Source organism: Emys orbicularis, chromosome 2, assembly GCF_028017835.1.
Source record: "Emys orbicularis isolate rEmyOrb1 chromosome 2, rEmyOrb1.hap1, whole genome shotgun sequence".
Taxonomy (NCBI): Eukaryota; Metazoa; Chordata; order Testudines; family Emydidae; genus Emys; species Emys orbicularis.
The window spans coordinates 88853992-88878583 of NC_088684.1; the positions used below are offsets into that span (position 1 = coordinate 88853992).

The 24592-nt window shown below is 42.7% G+C and overlaps 1 protein-coding gene across 1 annotated transcript in view; it reads left to right on the forward strand.

Moving 5' to 3' along the window:
• PTPRM (protein tyrosine phosphatase receptor type M) overlaps positions 1 to 24592 on the forward strand; it is a 712503-nt gene that overhangs the window by 584515 nt on the left and 103396 nt on the right. The window contains exons 20-21 of the mRNA XM_065399529.1: positions 2236 to 2247; positions 3073 to 3260. Coding sequence (XP_065255601.1) covers positions 2236 to 2247; positions 3073 to 3260 — 200 coding nt within the window. The remainder of the gene's footprint in view (positions 1 to 2235; positions 2248 to 3072; positions 3261 to 24592) is intronic.

Sequence of the window (24592 nt, forward strand, 5' to 3'; positions counted from 1 at the left end):
GACTTCAATACTCCATCTCAATGAGAGGCGGAAGCTATGTTGACAGGAGAGTGTTTCCCGTCAACATAGCATGGTGTAGACACCACTTTAAGCCCATTTATGTACCGTAACTAGCATAACTTAGATCAACTTACAGCATTAGTGTAGACAAGGCCTTAGACTCAATATGCAAATTAGCATCTTCTCAACCTATTGAAACAATTGACTGAATTAATAGGAAACTTTTTAAATGAAACAAATGGCAACAATCTGACTTCTTCTCAACTATTCAGTATTTCAATAATTACTAATTTTCAGACAACTGAGAGAAGCTTCATGTTTAGCCTAACCACTTAAGTGAAATCTTTACAAACAATCCCTTAATATTCCTGGGTTGTGTATGGCTAAATTAATGTTCAAAGAGAGGCAACTGGTCTGGAAAAGGCAGGGTAGATAATGCCTGCCTGTCCTCCTATGTTCTGAACAAAACTCAAAAAAAAAAAAAAAAAAAGCATAAAGTAACAGAAGAAAAGAAAAGGAACTCAACCCAGATACTCCATTGGTCTTGCAGTTGTCTGCAGCACCCATGGTTCTGATAAATGCTGGCTAAATATGCATTTTAATAGTTCTCAGACAGTACTGGACAAATATATTGGAATCAATAACTGGATAATATAATGGGGATCAATAACTATATTCACCAGCTAAACTAAATAAGCTATATGGTGTGGTATGACCACCATGTCAGTTGGCAAAAGCAATTGACTCTTACATCTGAGATTCTCTGTCTTGCTATCACTTTCAAAGTCAAAGCAAGAAGATAGCAAATATTGTATTTCTAGTGGATTTATATTGTACCATCCAAGCCAGGGAGCATAACCTTTTCATTTAAAGTAACTTTAAAAGATCAGTCCCAAACATGGCATAATAGTTTTAGTCTTGAAAGGGTGGGAGCTAGATGAGGCAGAGAGGCAGTGGGAGGGAGGCAGGAATGAATGTTCCATTTAGTCCACAACACAGAGAAGTGCCCTGGAGTGAGAGGCTTATGGGCTGAACTGTCTCACTTTCACAGCCCAGAGACCCTGACATTTGATAAGATTTGCCATCTGAATATTTAATACGAGTTTCAGAGTTACGGTGATACCTTAGTTTGAACAAAAATAAAACCTATAATCTAACTCTACATAAATTTTACAAAAACCATACAATCAACTTCTACACTTTTTTTTGTCTTTTGTGTCTTAGCCGCCTTGTAGTATTCAGGTGCCATTTCAACAACAACATGCTGTAACTACACATGTATATCGCCTTTCATGCCATGCATCCCAAGGTGCTTTGCAATACAGTTTTACTGCATGTTAGGCAAAAGTAGCCAAATTTAATTATTAAAAATGTAAAATAATTTTCTGCTATATTGGATGAGGTTAGTAAAGTGGCAGGAGACATAGTGAAATATCCATATTCATATCCATATTGCTACATATTATTTTAAGTTTAGGTGCATTGTTCACATTTTAAACTATTCACTGTGGACCAGATTTAATCTCCGTTTCATCAGTGTAAGCTGACTGTAACTTCATTGACCTCAATGAGTAACTCCCTTGACTTTAGTGGAGTAACTTTTGATTTACACCGAGATCAAAAACTGGCCCTTGATGAGCAGATGTAGCAATTTGGGTGTTTGTGTGAGATCTTGGGGCCTTTTCTTAAAGAAAATGTTGGGAGCTCTATGCTATAATAAATTTAACTAAAGAATATGGAAACCATATTATTTTAGCGGTCCCCTTTTATATAAAACATTTTACACAGCAGTCATTTTTACAGTATTTAATTTCATTAACCATTTCCCATAGTTAGTGTGCAGGCATTGCAGAGTATTTTGACCAAATTAAAACACTATTTTTGTTATTTCAGTTAACTAAAACAAAATACTCTTTGAGAAATACAAAATTTTGGTCTTCCTTTTTTTTCAGCAAAGAAAATATTTTTGATGATACCTACTCCTCAGACTTTTGGGGTTTTTTTCTTGTCAAGTATTAAACACATTTAAAAACTCCATGAAAACAAGGGGAAAGTGATATTGCTTCTTGAATCGTGCCCTCTTTCACATAATCAGTGACTCAGCTAGGATACCAAGCTGTAAAAGTTAAATTACAAACATAAAATTACCTGTAATTATTAATGTAGTACTGTTGCTTATGCCCTGTTTCCTTTTTCTCCTCCTCTTTTTTCTCCTGATATGGTTCTTCTTAAAAGTGCCAATAAATGGTAAGTTGCCCATTTGCCCCATCAAAGAGGTGTGGAGGGGGCGGGAGAGTGTGTGTTTCATACAAATTTTGAGCAACCCAGTGGGTTCTGTTGCGTGTTGGCTTGCATGTCAGTTGACATATAACATTTTATGCCTAATGTGATGGCCCATGATATATTGTGAAGTTGTTGGTTCTGCAGCATGCTAAACAGCCAATCAAAACATTTACCCTAAGCAGATGATCTCTTGCATTTGTCCTCTTGTATTTTGTTTCCAAGTGTTGTATCAGATCTACATTTTCATTGCAGTCCTAGCTTAATGAACCATAATCCATTTTGTGCATTTTTTTATTTTGCTCACACAAAACATTTGTTCTGAGTTCACAGTGTAAAATCTAATAGTTCACTAATCTAAGAAGAATACAAGTCCTATTTTATTCCAGTGGGACTTGATGAAGTTTCAAGATGAAACTTCTCTACAGCTTATAACTGAATGCCTAAAGAATTTAAATATTGTTTATAATCAGTTAGTGTTTAAAACAATATTTATTTATATATATATATATATATATATATATATATATATATATATTTAAAACAATATATAGTTTGGACTGTTCTGCAATGCTTACATTGTAGAAACATGGACATTGCCTCATTCCAATCAGTCTTGAAATCTCCCTGGGTAATTTACTAAATGGATTTATCTTTTTTCTGGCACAGCCCTCATAAATAGTGGTTATATTAAAGTTGGTGATATCAAAATCATCCTTGAAGAAATCGATGTATTTTATACTTTTAATAAGTGGAAACAACCTGGTATATTGTTCAGTTTTCTTTTCGTAGATGAAACCCACACGATGGCCAGTGACACAAGCAGCTTGGTCCAGTCACACACCTACAAGAAGCGAGACCCAGTAGATGTGCCGTACCAGACCGGACAGCTTCATCCAGCCATCCGTGTGGCTGACTTGCTGCAGCATATCACGCAGATGAAATGTGCAGAGGGCTACGGATTCAAAGAGGAATACGAGGTAAGTGCCAGATCTATTGGCCAGATTGTTGTGCCTTCTGTGGTGCCAGCTCTCACCTTTCTGCAATCTGCACCACAGAACAGGAAAAATAACCACCACACACAGAAGGCCTCCTGTAGTGTGGACAAAGGATGTTTAGAGAGAGGCACCTTCTCTACTGTGCTAAAATGGCACTGACAGTATTTTATGTGTAACAAGTCAGAATGAACAGTGAGATGTAAAAATACAGCTTTACATTCTGTATCTAATTCCAGTTATCCATGAGTATATTTTGAAAAGCCCAGGACACTGTGGGATCAAAGAGCCCTCTGTTATGAGTTTTTATTTTCTCCTGAATAAAAGTAGCATTTCAAAGTGTGACATCATAGCACTGGCCAGTCAGAGTTGTCCTGTAATGTGACACTGTGCTTTGAAATACAGGTTCCACGGGTGGTCCTGACTAGTGCATGCCAGCAAAGACTGTAGGAATATAGCACATCATCAAGGCTATGGGAGTCCCTGCAATGCCAGCTCTATGTTCTTTGTGAGATCAATGAAAAAGGCAAAAAATAAAATCTTTCCTGTCTAAAACAAAGGCCTGGTCCACACTACCCCCCCACTTCGGACTAAGGTACGCAAATTCAGCTACGTTAATAACGTAGCTGAATTCGAAGTACCTTAGTCCGAACTTACCGCGGGTCCAGACGCGGCAGGCAGGCTCCCCCGTCGATGCCGCGTACTCCTCTCGCTGAGCTGGAGTACCGGCGTCGACGGCGAGCACTTCCGGGATCGATCCGGGATCGATTTATCGCGTCTAGACAAGACGCGATAAATCGATCCCAGAACACCGATTGCCTGCCGTCGGACCCGGAGGTAAGTGTAGACGTACCCAAAGCATTATAAATGACTGCCTTAAGCTTAGCTATGCTCTAAAATCACAGGAATGGTACTCTCACGTTCCAAGTCATGTGGAATTGAATGATCAGAGATTTCTCCATCAAGAGTCCCCTAGTAAATGCAGACCTCATTGGGTTCCTTTATATTCTACTTTGTTCCATAATTTAGTGTCTAGGTCACAGAAATGAATTTCCTTTACACATTTCCTTCTGCCTTTTTAGGACAGAGTTTAAGGGGCTGATCCTGAAAACTCTTATTCATGTGAGTAGGTTTTACTTATAGTGGATGGGATAACTAAGAAAACTAGAATTATTCACATGTTTAAGGGTTTATGGGATTGAGCCCTAAGAGCTAGCAGAATTAAAAACATAAATTCAGGGGGAACAATTACATATAGGTTGGACAATAAATTGGTATCAATAAAGTTCTGAAAGAATAGCTAGAATACACAATGAATCTGTCAGTGAAGTGTATGAGAATTCATGCCATAATTTGCATTGAGTGCTTAGGTTGTATGGTGATGGACACAAGATGCAAACTTGGACAGATGTAGATACTGGTAGGCAGGTGAGTTTTGAAGCTGTTATGGTCTATTTCAAAATACTCTGTGATCTTCTAAATACACAAATGATGGCCTATTCTGTGACCCAGCCTAATATGGCCCATAGTGGCCGTACAAGAGAGTAAGACCCCACCAAGCCCTCCCGTATTCCTCTCCACATCGTGGCTCAGCAGAAGGAAGGAGAACAGAGGCTGCATGCCCAATACCCCTCCCTTCACCCCTACAAGTTGGCAGAAAGGAGCAGAATGATATAGGTGCAGCTTTGGCTTCTCAGCACCCCAGCCAGCAGAGCTGAGGTGTTTTGAAGGAAGGAAGCTGCAATTCGCAAAGGTCTGCAGTAAATTACTTTTCACCTCCCATGCACACACAGCTCCTTCTCACGGCTCTTCTTGGGGTGTACACAGCTATGCACTGCCCTTAGAGACTCACTCTAGCCCTGCGTGAATATAGTACATGATGTACCATATTTAGGCACTTTGAAACTATAGGTTAATGTCTTTACCTAATAGACTAATACAGACCCTTTGAGTAAAGACCCATCTACTGATGTAGAGTACGCTTTTTACAAATGAGCAATGGTCATGTTTTTCAAGTTTGTTGTGCCCTGCCATGCAAAATGTACGTTATGACAGTTGTTTAAATAAAAGATGTTTCTGATAACTGCTGTTTAAAAATGACAATTGAAAATCTTTGTCTTTGGAAAAAACTTTGTTCCTCAGCCTAGACCTTGTATACCAATTTTAAGTGCAGAGGAAACCTACAACTAATTTATAAAAAGTTCTGTGAAATGGAATCTATAATGGAACCACTGACATAGCTTTAACTACAATGGATCAAATGATGCTGCTGAAAAATGGTTTCCAGGAAAATCACTTAATTTTAAACTTTCCAACCTGATGGATGACACCCAATTACAGGCAGGAGGTGTAGTCATGACTAATGTCTGTAGATAAAATACATCAGTGTAGTCTACTGGAGATGGTGGAAGAGTGGGACTTGAAATATTGCAGCACTAGTTGCAACATTTCTGTTTCCATGTGGAAATTGTTTATGATCAGAATAGACCATAACAAGCCATGGAACAGTCCTTCTGTTACTGAATTTCTTAGGATCATTGACGCATAATTGAAGTCTTAGGCTGCCAAACCTATTAAAATATTTACCTTTGTCTTGAAATTATCTGCAGAGATAAATGCACACTGTGCACATAGTTCTTGCTACAACCTAAGCAATAGGACTGACTTTCTGGAATCTGTCTTCCATGTGCAATAAAAAACTATCCCGAACTTCCAGTCCTGCTGAGACTGAGGAGCTCCCTGTTTAATCTGATTTTCAGATTGAGACCTCTTCTCTTTGCCAAGGCTGGTACAGGCATATGGAGGGATTTATTACCATTAAATTATCAGAAAGAAAACTGTCCAAATGAAAAGAGAGAAATATTTTGGCAGGGGATTTGTTTGGAATGGACTTTCATAGATGATTTTCCGTCTAACAAGATAGCAGGATTACATTCTCTCACCAGGGAAACAACTTGATTCCAAAGACATTCAATCAGGATTCACAATGAAAATAAATACGTTGAACTGAGCAGAAAGTAATGTAGCACATTACCAGCTAGTAGCTGTTTAAGGTAATAAAAGGGACCAAAGTATTAACTAGTATGCTTAGTTATAAGTGCTTTAAAATAAAATTTAACAATTAAGGCTATGATTCAGCAATGTGCTTAAGCACATGTGTAATTTTAAGTCCTATCAATTTCATCCAGAAGTTTTTGGAGTGACATAATTGATGTAAGGGTAAGAGTTGATAGGTCACCTCTAACCAAGAGCAGCCTGGTGCAAGCAGTGCCTGTGCATTGTTGATAAATCAGTCGATTGCTTGACCACACTTTGGTTCATTATTTCGTTATGAAATATACTCAAGAGACCAAATTACCAATGCCAGTCAGGTTTATTAATATGGTACAGGAAAAAGATTCTGTATGATACCAGTCTCCCAACAGCAGTCTAGTGCAGCAGTGTTACATTCACCTTATGCAGAAGGTGTGCTCCCTTACATTACTAAAATCATCTTTTTGTACCCTGCTTGTTTACCAGAAAATGGTACTATATATGTCACCTGAAACTGGATTCAGTTTTCAGCTTTTTACCTTGTTTATTTCTGGTACAGTGGTGTACCCCTTCATCTTTCTTCTCAACACATGCATTCCAGGTACTAAGGGGCAAGAAGGCACTCCCCTTGGTTTGTGAGGGTAACTCCCTTTCTGTTGCTATGAGGAAACAATTATATGTCCTGACACTGAAAGTTTTCCTATCTACTTAAGCCAAAGCTTACTTCAGCTAATGCAAGGTGTTATGAGATATTTAGCATAAGTGAGCAGGATTATGGTACAGGCCAGTTTAGGCTATATAACTGTACAATATTTGTGCTTAATATTGTCGGTACTTAATGCACGCTGTTATAGGATATATATTTATATGTTAATCAACCGCATTTTGGGCATGATCTTGCAAGATGCTGAGCAATCATGTGAGATCCTGAGCATCCTCAAATCCCAAAAAACACACTGGGTGTTTGAGGGTGTCGAGCACCCTTTTGCCCCAATCCTGTGAGGTGCTCAGACTCCTCAACTCCCATAGACTGTGGGCTTTCAACAGCTTGCAGGAATGGGCCTTTCATGATTATTAATGAACAGAAGTACGCTATAAGGACCCAATCCTGCTTCTGCTCTAGCCAGTGGCAAAACTGCCATTGACTTGACTGGTGCAGGATCCGACCCTGAATCCCCTAGTGATTCATTATGACTATGTAAGGGTGAGAGCCAATACAGACATGTCTTTAACAGTACATCTATAACAACTTCACTGTCCAATTTCCCTTGTGTTTCTCAAGTTTCAAACCTTTATTTATCATCTAGTGGAGTGTAGATGATTGTAAAGGATAGTGCAGAAATCTTTAAACTCAGAAGCAATTGATACATATTTCCAAAGAGCTTAGTACACAGTAGATCTTTAAAATCCTTTCAGTCTCCCTGCCGGACTTTAAAAAACAGAAAGTTGAGATTTTGGCTTGGTCTGGCAGTGTCAGATAGTGGTATGGTTTCCCATACCCAACCTACTCCAGCACAGCTTTATTAGAGCTCACCAGTTCTAGAGTAAGAGGGATATTATTTACCCTTGAAAAGTCTCTGTTTCTTATCCCAGTATTCACTCTGTCATCATTTTCACTAATTATCTCCTCTCCACATTGCAATAACAAAAGATAAGAGTGAAAATGATCTCTGTATTTTTTTCACTGTGCCTTTGTCCTCCTCTTCTACTTTGACTTCATAGTTCAATAATACTTTTCACTTGCATGGTGCCTTTCATCTGAGACTGTCAAAGTGCTTTAACATATTAAGCCTCACAGCGCCACTGCAAACTATTGTATGGATCTGCTCACTCCCTCCTGAGAAAGTAAACTTGTATCCATTACAGGAGCCCAACACAGCCTAGTAGTATTGGTAGGAACTTAAAACTACTCTAAACACAAAGTTTAGTACGATTTTAACTAAAATTATTTTAAACCCCTTTTGTGGATGCTCTTATATCGATTTAAACTTGGCTTATATCTTCTCAATGTAAGTTGATTCCTTACCAAATTAAGCTAAATTGACATAAGCCAGGTTTAAATCAGTTTCAGAACGTCCACGCAGGAGTCCACACTGGTTTAACTACATTGATTTTAAAACAACATTAACATAAAGTGCAGCTTTGTGTGTAAACAAAACCTTAGAAAATCAGTACCACATTATACTCAAATAAGGGAAGTTCTGAGCTCCCATTGTCTGAATGGCAGAGGTTCCTTTAAAATGCCAGGACTTGTAAATGGGACCCTTTTCAAGCTTCCCTCTGTTGCTAATCCTGATGGAATTGCATTAGGGTTGCCAGGCATCTGATTTTCAATCGGAACGCCCAGTCGAAAAAGGACCCTGGCATCTCTGGTGAAAAGTCCGGTTGGGGGTGCAGGGCTAAGGCAGGGTCCCTGCCTACCCTAGCTCCATGAGGCTCCTGGAAACAGCCGCCAGGTCCTTGTGGCCTCTAGGTTCATGGGCAGCCAGGTAGGCTCCGCGCGCTGCCCCCATCCCTGGTGCCGGATCCGCAGCTCCCATTGGTGGGGGCAGCACGAGGGCAGTGCGTGGAGCCTCCTTGGCCGCCATACACCTAGGGGCTCCAGGGACCTGGCGGCTGCTTCCTGGGAGCCCCGGTAAGGACCGCTGGGACTCCGCACCCCAACCCCCTGCCCCAGCCAGGAGTCCGCTCCCACACCCTAACTCCCTCCTGGAGCCCAACACCCCATCCCCGGAGCCCACACCCCGAGTCCTCACCCCCACCACACACACCCCAACGACCTGCCTGTGACTGGGATCCCAGTGGAGCCAGCTGAGGTCACTCAATTAGGGTGAACTGCAAAGAATGGGGCAGACAATCCCCAAAGCTGGTGGATATTCCAATACTTAGATTTACCAAACCAGCAGAAAACAGCTTCTATAATACCTTACTGGTCACCCAGAAGCCAACAACACAGTTTCCTTAAAGCAACCCAACCTTAGGCCTCCACCCAAACACCCAAGTCAAATATGATGAGGATTACTGAAAACTTTTTTCATCATATAAGAAAGTTCTGCCAATCCCAAAGCATCGGACACATTACCTCCCAGGCTAATGAATATTCCATATCTTACCCAAATACATGCTTACAGCCAATTCTTAACTAACCTAACATTTATTAAAAAAAGAAAAGAGAGAGAGTATTGGTTAAAAGATCAGTATACATACAGATATGAGTACAGTTCTGAGATCAGATTCATAGTAGAGATGGTGAAAGAGTTCTTTCAGAATTAGTCCATAGGTTATAGTTCAATGTCCATATTCAGGGTGATCCAGTTAGGACTGGAGATCTCAGCCTTTTGACTTAAGCTTTCCCTGCATGAAGCATCAAGCAGATCTGAGATAAAAAGGATCAGGACTCAAGGAGTTTTTATAGAGTTCCAGGCCTTTTCTTGGTCAGAGTCCTTAGGCGAACAATAGGCAATCATGGAGACTTTGAAGTAGACCTATTTCCTAAGCATCACCGGTAATTAGCTACATGGATTAACATAAGGCAATTGCTTGTTTTCCACCATTCACAGGTGATTTGCCGTACATTTCAAAGAGAGAGGAATACAGTTCATTTAAATGTTAAGACATCCTTTTGATCTCTGAATTAACAGAATACAGCATAGACAGGGACTGTTTGATTACATTGTTAACCTCTACCAATATATATGTAAACATACAAAAACATAAACATTATCTACCAAAATATCTTTAAGGGTTGAATTTGGGTCAATTAGCCTGCAAACTGCTTAACCCTTTCTGGCCATGTGTCACAATTTGTGTAAGATTTGTTGAAATTATATAACAGTGGTAGCAACAATGATATTTTAATCAGATAATGCCATAGTGATATTTTAATTAGATAACACCACACTGCCCCAGCCCTGAACCCCTCATCCCTGGTCCCACCCCCAGCCAGAGCCTGAACCCCCTCCCACACTCCAAACCCCTCGGCCCCACCCCAGAACCTGCACCCCCAGCAACAGTCCTCATTCCCCCTCCCCGCAGCACAACCCCCTGCTCCAGCCCGGAGCCCTCTCCCATACCCTGAACCCCTCATTTCTGGCCCCACCTGGAGCCCGCACCTAGAGCCCATACCCCCCCCATGTTGCAATCCCCTGCCCTAGACCGCAGCCCTCTCCTGCACCCTGAATCCCTCATTTCTGGCCCCATCCAGAGCGCACACACCCAGCCCAGAGCCCATACCCCCTGCACCCCAACCCCCACCCCAGCTCGCAGCCCTCTCCCACACCCCGCAGCCCTCATCCCCAGCCCCACCCCAGAGCCCGCACCCCATACCGGAGCCCAGGGCCATAGCAACAAAGAACGTGGCCCCCTCCGAACGGTGGCCCCCTCCGAACATATATCCAGGCGGGGCCCCTTACAATGCAGAAACTGGAATGCGGTATTTATTTTGCCACTTTTAGGGGCCCCCTTCCTTGCGGGGCCCCCTCCGGTCGGAGGGTACAGAGGGCGCTCGCTATGCCTCTGCCAGAGCCCTCACCCCCTCCCACACCCCAACCCCCTGCCCCAGCCTGGTGAAAGTGAGAGAGCGTGAGGGAGAGAGGGTGCAGAAATGGGCAGTAAAAATGACTGAGGCATAGAAAAATTCTCATATAAAAAGAGATTTAAAAGTTTGAGATGGTTTATTTTAGCAAGAAAACAAATAAAAGGAGATGTGATCAAAGGAAATAAAATTATGACTGGCACAGAGACGGTAGATTGGGAATTTCTGTTCACCCTCTTTCTTGTTACGGAAACATTCAATGAAATTGAAAGGTGGCAAATGCAAAGGAAATTCAGATGGAAAATGCTAACAGTTCATATTAAGAAATACTTTTTCACAAAGTGTACAATTTGCCTGTGGAACTCATTGCCACAAGATATCATTGAGGCCAAGAGTTTAGCAGGATTCAAAATAGGATTTGACATTCATGTGGATAACGAGAATAGCCAGAGCTATGGCAGAATGTGGGAGGGAGAGCTCAGTGGTTTGAGCATTGGCCTGCTAAACCCAGGATAATGAGTTCAATCCTTGAGGGGGCCACTTAGGGATCTGGGGCAAAATCAGTACTTGGTCCTGCTAGTGAAGGCAGGGGGCAGGACTTGATGACCTTTCAGGGTCCCTTCCAGTTCTATGAGATAGTTTTATATATGGAGATATACCTAAGACCTTTGGAAGGGCTATAAATCCTCAAGCTTCAGGGCATAAGCTAACCTCTAAATATTGGAGGTTAGGAGGAAGCTTTCTCTGAGTGGCAGGCTATCCCATAACTGCCCACTGCAGGCTCTCTCCCCTGAAGCATCAGGTATGGGCTACTGTTGAAGAAAGGATACTGCACCAGAAGGCCAATAGTCTGATATTCATCTTTCACATTAGTGCTTAAAGCAGAACATAACCTCTTTCCTGTTGTCTTTGTCCCTCCACTCCATTCATAACTCTTCTTCCTTTTTGTCTGATTGAAGGACACACATGCTGCCGGAGAACATTTTTAAGTGTTGTGCAGCTGGGAACCTTTTCTGAAATCCTGGAGATAGCAGGAAAAAGTAGTATTTTTTGTTATTGTTAAGCTGAAATAGCAATTGACAGGACCCAGCTGGTGCTTCAACTCTACATGCATTCACTGTGACAGAGACAGCCCTTGTCTCACCTCCAACCTGCACACATTTCACATGCTCTTTTCAATTCTTATTTTATATTCTGCAGCACCAGCTGAGTCAATCAATTGCCACAATCAGCGAAGGTTATTCTCTATCCCACAGGATACAAATAACAAAACAAAAAAACATGGGAACATAGAATAGGAATGGAGATATTGGCAAGCACTTTAAATACATTAAAGACAACAGCAGCAGCTGCATCTTGCAGTGTCTGGAGAAACCAACTGCTTTTTTTGCTTGATTTCTCCCCCTTTGATGATGATGATAAAATCCATCAGCAAAGTATGGAGACTTGTCTCAAATAGTGAGAATTTGCCCTATTATTATGAAAATTATTCTGAAAATTGTCAGCAACACTTCTCCTTAAAGATCATGCTTTGGTTGCTCTTTGTTTTTAGTTTCCTATATATTTTTATTACTTTTTTTCTGTAAATAAAACATATTATGCACCCTGCTTATTTAAATCACAAAAGAAAAGTACATCTTTCCAGCTCTGTATTTGTATTTATCATATTAATCTTTGTGTAATCTCGCATCTCTGAGAGTGAATGGTTTCCAGCTCTTGTTGAACTTGTTCATTTTTTTTCATAAGTCCAAACATTAGACCTATCAGCCTGTTTTGTAACTGAATCTCTGAGGCCTGGTCTCCAATTGAAAGTTATAATGGTATTACTATGTCAGCTAGGGGTGAGATTTTTATTTTTTTACTGATACAATTATCCCAGTAGAAGCCCCTGTGTGAACACAGATATACTGGTATAAAGGTGCCTTATATGAGTATAGTTATTCCCCTTCCCATTTGGGAATAGCTGTACTGTTTAGAGCTGGTCGGGAATTCTCCGATGAAGCAGAGTTTCATTGGAAAATATCAATTTGTCAGACTGAAAACTTTTCATGAAAAATCCTGGGCACAGCAAACTTTCATTGAACCACAGGCATCTGAACCCTACCTGGTTTCCTGGTGGGCTGCTTGGGACTCTGGGCTCCTTGCTCCATAGAAGCCCCACCAAGCAAACTGCTCTAGGGCTGGAGATCTGGGACTTCCAGGGTTTGCAGCAGGTCCACCACGCCAGAGCTTCCAGGCTCCCCGTTGTGGAGCCAGGAGCCTGAAACTCCTGGGAGCCCGAGCTGTAATTGAGGCTCAGCTTCCAACTTCACAGCAGGGAATCTAAAAGCCCTAAGAACCTCATCTTGAGCTGAGGCTATCAGGGTTTCCAGTATCCCTGCCACAGAGCCAGGAGCTTAGAAGCCCTGGGACAGGCTTACCCACCATGTAGACGGTGTCCAGGGTCAGCGGCTATGGAGCAGCCTTGCCATGCAGACTGCCTTGGGGCCAGGGATCAAGAGCTTCCAGGGTCAATAGCTCCAGGACAGTACTGCCATGAAGACTACAGTGGACTAGGGACCCCCAAGGACTTCCATACTCCTGAGCTAGTTGGTGCCCCAGGATACCTGACTCACTGAATAGCTGTGGTGAAACTGTAAAGAATGTAGTTTCTGTCAACAGCTGATACAGTCCTGGGTAGCATATTTCATCTCAGAAGCACCTCAGAAAATCTTGAGTTTCAGCCAGCACTAATTTTGATGTAAAGTTATATCAATCTAACTGCATCCCCACTAGGGGAGTTGTACTGTTTCACTGTAGACAATGCCTAATTCTCTTTCTCTTTTAATTGTTTGTTTTTTAATAACTGTTCACAACATAGTGGATAGTTTCTAACTCTTGCAGGGCAATAAACATTCATTGCCATCAAGGTTTCATTTTTAAAGCAGTTGATAAATGTCTAGTTTGTCTTCAGTTTAGAGGATAAAAAGTCCTTCAACTTGCTGAATTTCCATTAGCTTCTCAGCCAGTTTGTGTGGTCATTTTGCACATGCAAATACAGATCTTTGCTTGCTAGATACGTATCTTCCTTTATAGTCAGTGTGTGTGTATCTTTACATCATTCATAACAAATTGCCTTCTTGCACCATGGCTGCTGTAGAAAACTGTCCAGTGATCTTCTCTAATACTGACAAAGTAATTTATTTGAATAAGGAAAATAGTATTTTCCCTAAAACTTCTCTCTCTCTCTCTCTCTCCCTCTCTCCACTGTTTAGCTTCTACCCACACTCTTCTGGGGTTTCCTGTTCCACTCTCTCCCACCTGCCTTCCTGCTGCAATGTCAAATAAAGTGTGTATATATATCCCCACAGTTTTCTCCCTTTGTTTTTTGTATAAGCAGTTTTAACAAGAATTAATTTTTTAGCAAGAAACTATAGATCTACACAAGTCACTGGCTTCACTGCTTGTCACTACAGCAAGGGAAGAGACTGTTTGCATTGAAATCCCCTTCAAATCCTTGTCAGGCCTTGCTCTACTTCCACACTACTGGTCATCTTGTAGGCTTGATAAAGGTTTTGTCCACTTGAGTCATTTGGATTATATAGTTGCAGAGGTGTATATTCCCATACCTTAACTCTAGGACTCGTCTCAACAGAGCTGTCTCCCCAGTGCTGTGCCATTGCTACTAGTTTGGGTTTGGAACCATTAGAAAATGCCTCCTATTCTTCTATAATCAGTAGCTGGAACAGTCTCAACCGTATAGGATCATGAGCAGCCAGCAAGCCCAGGGATGATAACAGCTAGTTTTGGCCAATATTTTCTTCACACAGTTTTATCAGGTTTATGCTGAGGTAAGCTTTGGGCTGCATTCTGAGGTTAAAGAGGAAAGCCTGGGATCTGTTGAATTTAGCACCTGTCATCCTTATATCCTTTAAGCAGAGACATTTACAATGAAGATTTACCTGTAAGGTTGGCAGTGTTGATCTGTTCCCTCCTTGATGCGTAAGAATTATGGTATGCTAATAAGTAAATGGGCCGATTTTGTCTGATACCCAAGTGCAAACTGTATCCAGATTTATCAGCACTAGAGGCTATTTTAATTAGCTCTCATTAGTGTTGTGAGGCTGGTAGCCAACCCAAAATGGCACTCTTAAGTACTTCCATGTTATGCTAAATTATCAATAGGGCTCCTCAGCTAAGCACCAGCCACAACTAAGGACATTGCTGGTGCATATTCTGCATTAGACTGTCACTTACCTCACATACCTTGTCTCTAAGCAATCTCTAGAATTTGAGGGATATCTTGTCTAAGCCTTTACTGAGTATTAACAATACGAGTGGCTTGTGGGCTGTCAATGACCTTGAAATTTTCAAGGCCCTGCAAATATCTTGGGAGCCTCTCATATGCCTCTACACCCACTAGAGATTCCTTCTTTGGGCATATCAGGTGTCAACGTCTGAAAGCCATGTGAAGCAACATGCTACAAGCTCCTCAGCTTTTTTCCCTGTTCCATAATGAGTCAATTTTAAGCAATTAGGTAGTGGTATTTCAACTGTAGCATTGTCTTTTTATGGACATACCATCGCCCCCTCATTACCTTATGTCCCAAGAACCACAGTTGGGTTTCTTTGCACGTACACCTTTCTTTCCTATTAGTCTTGCAGACTTAAAACTTGTTTTATTTTTGCTGTTTTCTTACTCAGATGTCTCCTAATCTAAAATGCCATCCATAGAAACTTTTAGTCCCTTCAGGCCATGTAGAATCTTGCTCAATTTCCTCTGGATGCCAAAGGGGATGCAACAAATATCTTCCAAACCGCATAATGAAAATTGTCAACTTAGCACTGAGAAGAATTTGTCAGAATCCAGTATCTGCACGAAGTAACTCCAGTTATCTTGGAGATTATATCTTCTGTAGTGGGAGAATAAACCTTTTCCTTCTTCCTGCTTCTCCAAGCTCTTTAGGTCTACACCCATACAAATGCTAACCCTCCAAACCCCAATCCCCCCTGCTTTTTTTTTTTTTTTGTAACAAACACCAAAGAGAGACACCACTCAGTTGGTTCAGTAATCTATTACACACATTTACTTCTCCATCCTGTTTTTCCTTCACTTTGAGAAGCAGTAGGTTTAACAGTCTCCAAACTATCCAAGCACATGGAGTACCCCTCACCATTTTATAGATCTAATACTGGTCCTTCTTTAAGCAGGTCCCTTTTGCTGAACCAGCACTCCCTGGGTTTTATTCATTAGTGTTAAATTCATATTCCTTGTCTTTTAGAATAAAGTGGGTTTCAGATTTACCCAGGCAATCTGTGTGTCCTCTCAGGCTGTTGAGCACTACTTTAAGGACTAGGGTTGGGATTCACAAGGACTTACGTACTGCAATGCTGAGCTTTTAGGCACCCTGCCACCAAGTGGAATTCATGATCCCAAGTTGGACACCTAGGCTCCCTGAACAATGCCTGAGAAGGGGATGCACAAAAGCCAGCCAGAGGGAGTTAGGAACCTAAATCCAGGCCAAGAAGAGGCACTTATCTCTGTTCAGTATTCACAGCCCTGAAGCCAGGTCCTTCTTCAAGAAAAAATGAGGAGGAGGAGGAGGTGTTTCCCCCACCTTGTAATGTTCATCCCCCGTGGTTAAAGTAGTCACCCAGGGGGAGGACAGTCTGCAATATTCCTAATGGAAGTCCATTATACTCCACCCTGCCTGGCTAGCTCTGATGGCCGATACGTGTGGTGGAACATCCAAGGTTATGTCTACTCCCCAACTTCTTTTGGAACATTCCACCCAGAACATCAAGGAAGTTCCTTATTTCCTCTTCCCTATTTCATGATAATGTAAATGTGGCCATAATCTACATAAGAGCGGCCATACTGGGTCAGAGCAAAGGTCCATCTAGCCCAGTATCCTGTCTTCCGACAGTGACCAATGCCAGGTGCCCCAGAGGGAATGAACAGACCAAGGCAATCATTGAGTGATCCAACCCCTGGCTTCCAGTCCCAGCTTCTGGCAATCAGAGGCTAGGGATGCCCAGAGCATGGGGTTGCATCCCTGACCATCTTGACTAATTTTTTCCCCATAGGACGGTACAGAAAAGTCATTAATCTTTATTTCCAATGGATGGAACAGCTCTTGGTAAAACCACCCATAATGGATTCTTATGACAGATAGGAGCTCAACATTTGTCACCAGCATATAGCATATAAAAATGAATGGTTGGTGTCTACAGCAAATAAAAGACGTCAGGGGCCTGATACTGCTTCCACTGCAGGAAAAAAAATTCCATTGTATTGAATAAGAGGACTCAATTCAGGAAGAAAGCTCCTAAGTATGTACCTAAGTCTGAATGAAGTCAGTCGGACCTAAGCATGTACTTAATCATAAGCATGTGCTCATACTTTCCTGAATCAAGGACTAAGTTAGTGTTTAGATTTGGGAGTTAAGTTTGGACTCATCTTTACTGCTTAAGTAATCATCTAACTAGAGCTGGCTGGGAGATAACAAAGTCCCACAAAATATTTGGAAATTTCAGTTTTTTCTCTGTGCCAAATCAGGATACAGAATCATAGAAGGTTAGCGTTGGAAGAGACCTCAGGAGGTCATCTAGTCCAACCCCCTGCTCAAAGCAGGACCAACCCCAATTAAATCATCCCAGCCAGGGCTTTGTCAAGCCGGGCCTTAAAAACCTCTAAGGATGGAGATTCCACCACCTCCCTAGGTAACCCATTCCAGTGCTTCACCACACTCCTAATGAAATAGTTTTTCCTAATATCCAACCTAGACCTCCCCCGCTGCAACTTGAGACCATTGCGCCTTGTTCTCTCATCTGCTAACACTGAGAACAGCCTAGCTCCATCCTCTTTGGAACCCCTCCTTCAAGTAGTTGAAGGCTGCTATCAAATCCCCCCTCACTCTTCTCTTCTGCAGACTAAATAAGGCCAGTTCCCTCAGCATCTCCTTGTAAGTCATGTGCCCCAGCTCCCTAATAATTTCCGTTGCCTTCCGCTGGACAATATCCATTTTGTCCACATCCTTTCTGTAGTGGGGGGCCCAAAACTGGACACAATACTCCATATGTGGCCTCACCAGTGCCGAATAGAGGGGAATAATCACTTCCCTCGATCTGCTGGCAATGCTCCTACTAATGCAGCCCAATATGCTGTTAGCCTTCTTGGCTACAAGGGCACAATATTGATTCTCATCCAGCTTCTCATCCACTGTAATCCCCAGGTCCTTTTCTGCAGAACTGCCGCTTAGCCAGTTGGTCCCCAGCCTGTAGCAGTGCATGGGATTCTTCCATCCTAAGTGCAGGACTCTGCACTTGTCCTTGTTGAACCTCATCAGATTTCTTTTGGCCCAGTCCTCCAATTTGTCTAGGTCACTCTGGACTGTATCCCTACCTTCCAGCATATCTACCTTTCCCCCCAGCTTAGTGTCATCCGCAAACTTGCTGAGGGTGCAATCCACCCCATCATCCAGATCCTTAATGAAGATGTTGAACAAAACGGGCCCCAGGAAAGACCCCGGGGCACTCCGCTTCATACCAGCTGCCAACTAGACATTGAGCTATTGATCACTACCCGTTGAGCCTGACGATCTAGCCAGCTTTCTATCCACCTTATAGTCCATTCATCCAATCCATACTTTTTTAACTTGCTGACAAGAATACTGTGGGAGACTGTATCAAAAGCTTTGCTAAAGTCAAGATGTATCATGTCCACTGCTTTCTCCATATCCACAGAGCCAGTTATCTCATCATAGAAGGCAATCAGGTTGGTCAGGCATGACTTGCCCTTGGTGAATCCATGTTGACTGTTCCTGATCACCTTCCTCTCCTCCAAGTGCTTCAAAATGGATTCCTTGAGGACCTGCTCCATGATTTTTCCAGGGACTGAAGTGAGGCTGACCGGTCTGTAGTTCCCCGGATTCTCCTTCTTCCCTTTTTTAAAGATGGGCACCATATTTGCCTTTTTCCAATAATCCGGGACCTCCCTCAGTCACCATGAGTTTTCAAAGATAATGGCCAATGGCTCTGCAATCACATCAGCCAACTCCCTCAGCACCCTCGGATGCACTAGATCTGGACCCATGGACTTGTGCATGTCCAGCACCTGTTCTTTCACCACTGAGGGCTGCTCACCTCCTCCCTCCACCTGCAGCAGTCTGGTAGCTAATCTTGTCTGTGAAGACCGAGGCAAAAAAAGCATTGAGTACTTCAGCTTTTTCCACATCCTCTGTCACTAGGTTGCCTCCCCTATTCAGTAAGGGTCCCACACTTTCCCTGACCATCTTCTTGTTGCTAACATACCTGTAGAAACTCTTCTTGTTACCCTTCACATCCCTTGCTAGCTGCAACTCCAGTTGTGCCTTGGCCTTCCTGATTACACCCCTGCATGCTCGAGCAATATTTTAAATATTCCAAAGCAGAAATGTTCCAGAGCTTCTGAAACAAAATATGCTCCCCAGAATCCCATGCTCCTTGAGCTAGCTGACTCTTCCTCTGCCTTCCTGGCAGGCTGTCCTGAGTTCTAGGTTGCTCATCTACCTGCTCACTGCTGAGTGAGCTGTCGGGCTGCCCCACTCCCTAGGCTCCATGGGCTGCTCACCTCCCCCTCTGCTGAGCTTCCCATCTGCCTGCCTGGCAGGCCCCACTTCCCAAGCTGGTCAGCTTCCCATTTGCCTGTGTGGTGGGCAGCCAAGCTGCTCCAACTCCCCTGCCTCCCCATCTGCCCATCAGGCTGGGAGACCAGGTAGCGGGGCAGCTCACCAGGCAGGCAAATGGGAGCTGGGAAGCCCACAGCCCACTGGGCTGGCAAATTGGGAAGACAGGCTGTCAGGAAACCCGGCACTGTTTTCAAGTGAAAATTCCCACAGAATCGACATTCCCCACGGAAAGTTTCAGTTCTGTCAAATCAGAAAGTCTGATGAAAAAGTGTTCCATTGGAAAACTTTCAACCAGCTCTACAGCTAACAAACTGATTACACAAGCATGGGAGGAAATAGAAATAATAAGTAGAGGGTGCCAATTACAAAAGCGCTTTACAGGGAACACAAGGCAGCAGACTGTGTAAGGGAACACATTTTCAAACCCTGTGTAGACTTACCAAGACTACTTTAGCTCATTTAAAACAAATGCATTATACAGAAATATATGCATAGTTTAGGAATATAGTAGATGAACTATTGCTAAATTAGAACTCTTTTAGCAGCTAAATTATGTTAATTTGATTTAAAATGTGTTTCTCTAGCTTTTAAACAGCCAAGAATAATGTTCTGGTTGTGAAATTGGCAATGGATTAAAATGCCTAATTATACATAGTGAATAAATACAATCCATATAAAACATGCAGGGTGTATTTATAATAAATGATGAATATGTTATAATTACATTTAACATTATTTGCATAATTTAAAATGGAATAAATACATGAATGATTTTTATGTCCTTTTAAAGGGCAATAATAAAATATAAAGGAAGTTCTACGCTTATATCGCGTAAGAAGAAATGAATAATATCTTGAACATTAAAGTACAATGTTTTAATCTTTGTACTTAAATTGGACCAACCCATTTTCACAGGTGCAGAAGGAAAAACATGTCAGCAGTTTTAAAATAGTAAATAATTACTGAAGAAAGGATTATGGATTCTGATCAAATATTAAGTGTTTTATTTGAATAATTAATACATCAGTCTGGGGCATATATAAAGTAGTTATTCAGCAATTTTCATAAAACAAACATTTTCCCCCATGTCATTAGCATTTCGAGTTTTACCTAAAATTGGGAGTATTGAGCAGTAAGGTGGTTCGGTGGATTTTTCATCTGGAGACCTAGGGCAGGGGTGAAAATAAGTTTGATGAGCTCATCCTACGGTGTTATTCACAAGGGGGACTTATGCGCCTGTCACCATAGGTGCCTACGTCCAACATTTAGATGCCACTGGCATTCAAAAAATCATCATTCACCTGCCGCCTAACCCTGTAAGTGCCTAGCGCCCCGAAGCCCCCACATTTCCACCATTAAAATCCCCAAGGTGCCTAAATTTCAGCAGCGGGGCACATGCACAGCCACCTCAGTCCTGATGGCACCAACTGCTGGGCACCTAAAATGATGCCTAAGCTTCAATGGGATTCACAAATGAGGCTATCCCCCACACCTATCATACTCTTTCGGTCTGATCTGGGAGGTGTGCTCTGCTTTTAGCCCAGCCCAGGACTCAATTCCCCCCTCTGCCTCATTTGGAGAAGGGATCTGAACTTCAGTCTCCCCCTTCCTAGAAGAGGCCTGACGACTGGGCTATACTCCCCCTGGCACAGCTTCAGAGCTCCAAGAAGTAGTCTCCTTTCAGAATGCCACCTGTTGCTCACCTTGGAGTGGTGCAGGTCCTACAGGGCACAGTACAGTCTCCTTACACCTCAGTTCAGCAAGGTACTTAAGAATATGCCTCACTTTAAGCTCATGAATAGTTGCTTTGAAGTCAATGGGAATATTTATGTGCTTAAATACCTTGTTGAATCAGGCACTTAGAGTTTGGCAAGAGAGAACATCAGGTTTTGTATTTGGCTTTACCTATGGTGGTTTATAGGTTGTTTATAGGTTGTTTTCCATCGCAGAAATGGTGATGTGTCAACAAAGTTTGAATTTTAAATAAGACAGGCTGAAAATCAGGGACCCAGTTGTGCAATTCTTAGTCTGTTTTTATGCAAAACTCCCATTGATTTTAATTAGCTCATGCAGAGCTGCAGGATCCAGCCCTGAATTAACAGGCAGGAAGGACAGTAGGTGACTCAGAACTGATGAGAAAATTTTACAGTGCAAAGCTCTTTAAGGTTTTTATGTCCTTTCAGGATGCCTCTGAATCCGCGTATAACTGTCAAGTTGAGACATTTCCTTTTAATCTTGAGAAAGAGTGGATACAACTGTTCTGCTGTCTAATGTGATATTGGTATTGCCCTTCAAAGAGCTGACAGCCATTATTCATTGCCAGGATGTATTGTGTGCATTAGACGTCTTTCAGAAAGTTCCTGGTTGATTTAGATTTTTATGTCAATTCAGCTGTGGTTCACTTACCTTTGCTTTTTGCTTGTGACTGTTACAAAGTTTTTTGGCTGCGTATTTGGTGGGAATGGACAAAATACTACATGTAAACCACCAGGGTTTTCCTTTGCTGTGGCAGCCTCCCTGGTGCTCGCTACTTGGAGTGGCTTCTTCCATCTCCTTGCATGAGTTGGGTCCTGGATTCTTTTTTGGGGCCTGGTGACTCCACCCAAGATAATTCCCTTGTACCTTGGGAATAATGAATACTGCTACCACTGCTGGCAAGGAGTATAAAACCCAGTACACATGAAACAATAAAGTACATCAACACAAACTCTAGCAAAAGAATGGCACACCCCAAAATAACTGTACAACAAAGGGGGACTTTATTGAGAGCAGGAAATATAGGATCTGGGGGGAGGAAAGCATTAGAGTTAACTAAGAAGTACTAAATATCAACAAATCAACCAGTTCACCTCCCAACCCGAGCTCCCTCCCTGGCACCTTCCCAGGCAGATGGTACACTGGGGTGGAGGCCTGCAGCACTGTGAATGTTGGCCATCTTAAACAAACAAACACAAAAAAGGGGGCTCTTACAGTGTCTTTGTCCTTCGGGTAGGGCAGGGTCCTCTCCTGGCTCCCGGGTCTCAGCTGGTTCTCGGTAGCCAGCGCCATGTTGGACCTCTGCAGAGGTGCTGGAACAATTTGTATAGTGGGAGTGCTGAGAGCCATTGAACCAAACTGCAAACCCTGTATATGATGGAAACCGCTTCAAGCCAGGGGTTGCAGCCGCAACAGCCCCAGCACCCCTAATTCCAGCACGTATGGATCTCTGCCACTCTGGGCACTGGTCTCTGTAGGGCTAGATCTCCCTGACCCAGGCACTAGATCTCACAGCAGTTCAAAGACTCTCTTTGGAGGAGGAGTTAATCAGAGACTCCGTGAGCTTTTTGCTCCTCTCCACACTCCCAAGTTCACAGCTCAAAACTGAAACTAAAGGCTAGTCTCTTTGTCTCTGAGTCAGGCTGTTTCCTTCCATGCAGAAGCCTCCCTGTTGGCCTCAGCAGGAGTTTCTAGTCCAGTCTCTCCCCGCCCCTGACTCTGAGCATGCTGGGAAATAAAGCAGGCTCTGCTAGTCATGACTGTTGTAGTCCTTAGGGTAGGGGCACAATCCAGAATTCCAGGAGCTGGCAAAGTCCAAGTGGGGGTTACATACAATATTTAGTTTTATTGAAATTGTTTGTTTTTTCACTCATTGTCAGGTTCTCCAGTAAGTTGTGCTGTTCTGCATTGCTCCTACAGCACACGGCAGCAATAAATAAACCTAGCTTAACACACCACGCGAGGATCCCCCTGGGTAAGAAAATCCTTGGATAGCAGCATGGCACCTCCTGTGCCGCCACCCTCCAGTGCAGAGGGCATTGCTGGGGGATGGAGGTATGGCTAAGTTGTAAATTTGTTGCTGATCCCAGCTGTCGCAAAATGGCCCCTTAAGGCTGTATTTGTGCCAGGGATCAGTGTAGACTCTGCATTGTTAACAGGAGTAAAATGTAAAACGCACAAATGGTTCTATATACACACAGCAAGCAGACATGTGATGTAAAAAGATGCTGTTTACACGAACCCTGGTAGAATGTTGTGTAGCCCTAACATCGCTTTAATTTATAAAGAACATGAATAGTTCTTTAACCTTAGTTAGGGGATTCTCCTATTTTTTCACTTTCTTCTGTTAAACTAATGCACTTTTGAGTCACAATGTTGCCATGAAATCTAGGATGGTGATTTGCTAAAGGAAAAGATGTAAGACAAATTCAGCAGTAAACTGATTTATATATAAAATGCATATGGCTGCCTAACAGCCTGATCCTGCCACTTTTGTGTTGAGGTAATTTCATTTACATGAATGGGGAAGTTTAAGAAGGATAGTACTACTTTAAAGTAAGTAAAGCTGGCAGAATCCAGTCCTGATGTAGCCCAATGAACCTTTTCCTACCTTTTGGAGAGGAAGAAGGGGGCAGTCATATCACTTTGGAGATGAGACATAAGTCAAGATTAGGCTCCAAATAACAGGGAAGAGTTCACTTGATATTTGGGCCAGGGCAGGCATTTCAAATCTAAGCAAGTTTGATATCTTACTGTTTTGCTAGTCACTGTATACACATTTCAGAGGGCACAAAGCTAAATTGCTAACCCTAACCCTGACCTAAAAGGGAGTTGCAGGAGGGTCGCAGTATTGCCACCCTTTACTTCCGCACTGCCTTCAGAGCTGGGTGGCTGGAGAGCTGCGGCTGTTGGCTGGGCACCCAGCTCTGCAGGCAGCAGTGCAGAAGTAAGGGAGGCAATACCATAACATGCCATCCTTATTTGTGCGCTGCTGCTGGCAGTGGCGCTGCCTTCAGAGCTGGGCTCCCAGCCAGCAGCCACTGCTCTCCAGCTGCCCAGCTCTAAAGGCAGCGCTGCTCCCAGCAGCAGCAGCAGCACAAAAGTAAGGGTACCACAACCCCCACTACAAGAACCTTGCAAACCCTCCCCCTCCCACCCCCCCACACACACACAATTTCTTTTTGGGTCAGGACCCCATCAATTATAACACTGTGACATTTCAGATTTAAATAGCTGAAATCATGAATTTTACTATTTAAAAATCCTATGACTGTGAAATTGACCAAAATGGACCGTGAATTTGGTAGGGCCCTGCCTATGTGCTGACTTTGCTGATGTTTAGTATT